The following is a 4,514-nucleotide window of genomic DNA, read 5'->3' on the forward strand; positions in this document are numbered from 1 at the left end:
AAAAGAAAAAAGAAAAAAGCTCAACAGCAGAATCTAGGAGAGGTCCACTTCAGTTATAATGTAGTTGAGGCTAGACTGTATCCCAAACCCACTCTATTTTTCTGGATCACAAGCAAAAACCACAAATTTCAGGACGGGGATAGGCTGTGTGATAGTAAAGTATTCTATGCAGAGGCAAAGACAGGTGCATACTGGAAATTCTATAGATAGTTTTAAATTTTAGTTCTCTATATTTATCACATAGTAGACAAAGTTAATGCAAGAATAATCAGGGTATTTTTAGAAAGGAACAAAATTTGACCTGGTTTTCTCTACAAGTTTTCTGTAAAAATAATTAGTTTCTATATAAATTGTACAGATTGACAGATAAGTGAAAATCAAAAGTATAAGAATACCAGAATGTAAAAAGATTGATAGTAAGCCCTCACCCCTCAAAAGAAAACCTTTTAGGAAAAACAAGAATAACCTTAAATAAATGTAACTTTATAATACTATATACAAATATAGACAATTATTTTCAATAAGGTCCAGAGGACTCAATTAACTGTACAAAATGGTTTGTTTTAATTTTTTTTATAAAATAAATGTTGAGGCTCGGCACGGTGGCTCACACCTATAATCCCAGCACTTTGGGAGGCTGAGGTGGACGATCACTTAAGGTCAGGAGTACAAGACCAGCCTAGCCAATATGGCCAAAAACTGTCTCCACTAAAAATACAAAAATTAGTTAGGTGTGGTGGTGCATGCCTGTAATCCCAGCTACGTGGGAGGCTGAGGCAGGAGAATCTCTTGAATCTAGGAGGTGGAGGTTACAGTGAGCTGGGATCGCAGCACTGCACTCTAGCCTGAGTGACAGAGCAAGACTCTGTCTCAAAGAAAAAAAAAAATTAAATTTTGAAATGAGAAAAACGTTTTAAAAGAGAATATGAAAACTTAAGTATGAAAACTAAATTTGAAATTAAGCATTTAAGCAGTTCTAATCTGGATGCAAATCTCATAATTGCATTAGCAAAAGAACAGTAAGCAAAGGGGTAGATATGGAGAGAAGAGAAAGTGAAAGGGGGCTAAGCTTTCTGTTTTCACTGAAAATGTACTGTTTCATTCTAATTCTAACCAATTAATTAATTGTTTAGAAAAACTTGAAGATAAACACTAGTAAAATTAAAAAACTTTTTACACATGCATGTGCATTCACATACACACATAATCTTTCAAAGTATAGGAGAGACAAAAACAAGAAAATTTAGGATTAATTCAAATGACAGAAGAGAAGCATAAAGGAAGAATGAAAAAAAGAATTGTATTGGATGAAAGAAATAAGACCAACCATATTAATTATAACAAATATAAAAAATAAAGTCCCCTATTGAGAGAAAATCATTCATTTTCTCTCTAATTTATGGCACAACTTCCTTTAATAATTAAGATTAATGCAACATACACTTTCAATGTTAAAAATTAAAACTTTATATTCTTTCCAAAAAAGTAGGTACACAGATGGTAGTCACATACCCATTTTAAAGACAGAAGGACAATGCCTTGCTGTAAGTGAAGAGCTAGGAATGAAACAGGTTCTCCTCACACTCATTTATTCTGTTTATTCAGCAGGCTATTCAGAACACTTTCTCAGGCTTGAGCATACCTCTTAGTCTTTCTTTTGTCTCAATATATACCATGTATTTTTCCTAAAGCCATTTTGATATCATGTAAGTTATTAAGATGACTGTGTCTGAATATACAAGAGTAACGACTCACCCATGTTTCCAGCCAGTAGTATCCTGGCACATGAATCAGCATACAGTGATGTCAGAGAAATGGCAGAATGTTTTGTGAAAGGCAGCATATCTTTCAGTAGTCTTCCCTAAATAAAGTATAATGCAAATAAAACTTTTTTCTATACTAATACATCTTATAAAATCTTAATAATGAAATTGATTTTCTCCGTAAATAATACATCTCAAGAATCATCTTTTATTACTGAACCACGATTCCCCTCTTTGTAATGAAAATAATTCAAAACTATCCATAGGGGCTTATTTCCTCAAAATTAAGTATTCTAAAGGTATGGAGAACTATTAATTAGAAGCATCTAGACTCTGAGTATTATAGACTGTCTCTATATTTGGGGTTGTTTTTGCATATCTCATGACACTTTTCATGCAGTTCCTCAGACTTTCTTATTTTCTTTTTTAAAATTTAACTCGAACAGGCATTGACATATTTTCTTTTTAAACAAACATTCTTTTCAGAAGTAAGCTACACTTTTAAGTGTGTCAGTTGTTTTAAACAGGAATATATGCCTTTTCAGAAACATTTATTTTTTAATATTGATGCAAGATAAAGAATTGTAAGATAATTAAATTCAAACAGGTTGCTTTTCAGTGCCCACTATAAGCCAGCATTGGGAAGGACTTTCACACGTATTACCTTGTTTAGAGAATAAACATCAACATCTAAGCTTGTGCAGAGTTTGAATCTGCTACTCATTTTGTTAGACTGCTTGGACATCATCTCTTCCCTTCCTATTTCTTTTACTCTTTCATTTCCATGTTAGAAAAAAAAAGGTATTGTTCTAATACCGAGATCATCTCAAGGAAAGTTATTGTTAGAATACTTTGTATTTTCAAACCAGGGTTGCTTTTTTACACAAATAAGCTAGGATCTACTGGTAGACTTAGAATTATATCTGGCAGAAAGCCATGAGGTTCTGCGTTGTTGGATCCCATTATCTGCCACACGAACTGCTGTGTTTTCTGAGTTTCTCTGTAGGAAGGAGCCTTACCACAAGCGGGGCCACCTCCTCTGCTTTTCTGAGGATTTCATTTTCATCATCCTAAGGCTACTCAAGATCCTTCCTTTCATCATCTTCTGTCCTCTTAATTCCACCCTAAATCGTTTTAAACCTTCTGGTAAATGAAAGTTATATTTTTCTTTGCGAGATGTTGAAGGACACTCAATACGATGCAATACCTTCTTTCAACTGTTTGGTAAACTAGCAATTTATTGTATACTCAACACTTCAGTGTTCTTATACTCTTTCACTATAATACACAATTAATATCTTTTAATATTATTTAAATATTCAATAAGACATTTAGTGGCATGTATTCATAACTCAATTTAAAAGAAAGATTTGAATATTTTGAAAGCATGAACCCATCAAAACTAATGCCCTTGGTGGGCATGGTGGCTCACGCCTGTAATCCCAGCACATTGGGAGCCCAAGAAGGGCAGATCACAAGGTCAGGAGTTTGAGACAAGCGTGGTCAATATGGTGAAACCTTGTCTCTACTAAAAATATAAAAATTAGCCAGGTGTGGTGGTGTGTGCCTGTAGTCCCAGCTACTCGGGAGGCTGAGGCAGAAGAATTGCTTGAACCCAGGAGGCAGAGGTTTCAGTGAGCCGAGATGGCACCACTGGACTCCAGCCTGGTGACAGAGTGAGACTCTGTCTCAAAAAACACACACACAAAGAAACAACAACAAAAACAACAACAAAAAACTAATGCCCTCTTCCCCCCAAATAAAAGAATTATAAGTAGGCTCAATAGATTTTTCTAGTAAATCTTCATGCCGGATTCACCATTACTGCTTCTATTAGGGACATAAGGGATGAGACTGAAGCAGTGTGTCAAAGGTGAAGATTTTCCCAGAAATTCCTACCTGTGAGGCTTGCCTGACCAATTAACATTCTTCTCTCAATATGGGTATCTATCTGTATGCAGGTATCTATCTGTATGCAGATATATATATCCCAATATGGGTATCTATCTGTAATGTTTTTGATAGAAAAGTAGAAGAGCTTCCAAAAAGAGAGAGATTTGAAATAGCTAAGTTAGCAGTTTTGATGATTTGATCTTCTGAGTTACAAAACTCTTCTCTAGTAAAGTTTGGGCAGCATTATCAATACACAGGCTGCAAAATCAGCAATTTGGCTAGAAAGCCGAGAAAATATTAGAATTGGATGCCATATGGAAGAACGCTAAGATTCACTTAATGACTCTTTTTATCTTTCCCATTCTTTCCTATTCCCAGACTTGCTGGGCTCCATTACTTCCATAGTCCACAAGCGGAGGTGTCCGTCCTCATGAGCAGTGACAAGGATAGGTGGTGGGGATTCTGGAGAATTGGCACTTCCAGGATGTTTTTTGTCCACTGACTGTTGCTCTCCTGCCACGACATCTGTTCGTTCACCTATTGGAGAAATTAATGAACTATCATGAGGCCAGACACAGTGGCTCACACTTATAATCCCAACAGTTTGGGAGGCTGAGGTGATGGATCACTTGAGGTCAGGAGTTCGAGAGCAGCCTGGCCAACATGGTGAAACCCCATCTCTACTAAAAATACAAAAATTAGCCGGGAGTGGTGGTGCACACCTGTAATCCCAGCTATTTAGGAGGCTAAGGCAGGAGAATCGCTTGAACCTGTGAGGTGGAGGTTGCTGTGAGCCGAGATGGCATCACTGCACTCCAGCCTGGGGGACAGAGCCAAGACTCTGTCTAAAAAAAAAAA

General features: G+C 36.3%; 1 protein-coding gene across 1 annotated transcript in view; it reads right to left on the bottom strand.

The window, feature by feature from the left end:
* The window catches only part of WDR64 (WD repeat domain 64), a 147,655-nt gene that overhangs the window by 26,865 nt on the left and 116,276 nt on the right, over positions 1-4,514 (bottom strand). Inside the window, exons 20-21 of the mRNA XM_017532117.2 lie at positions 4,054-4,193; positions 1,756-1,861 (exon numbers count right to left, since the gene is read on the bottom strand). Of these exons, the coding sequence (XP_017387606.1) occupies positions 1,756-1,861; positions 4,054-4,193 (246 nt within the window). The remainder of the gene's footprint in view (positions 1-1,755; positions 1,862-4,053; positions 4,194-4,514) is intronic.

The sequence above is a fragment of the Cebus imitator genome, unplaced genomic scaffold (genome assembly GCF_001604975.1).
Source record: "Cebus imitator isolate Cc_AM_T3 unplaced genomic scaffold, Cebus_imitator-1.0 Scaffold75, whole genome shotgun sequence".
Taxonomy (NCBI): domain Eukaryota; kingdom Metazoa; phylum Chordata; class Mammalia; order Primates; family Cebidae; genus Cebus; species Cebus imitator.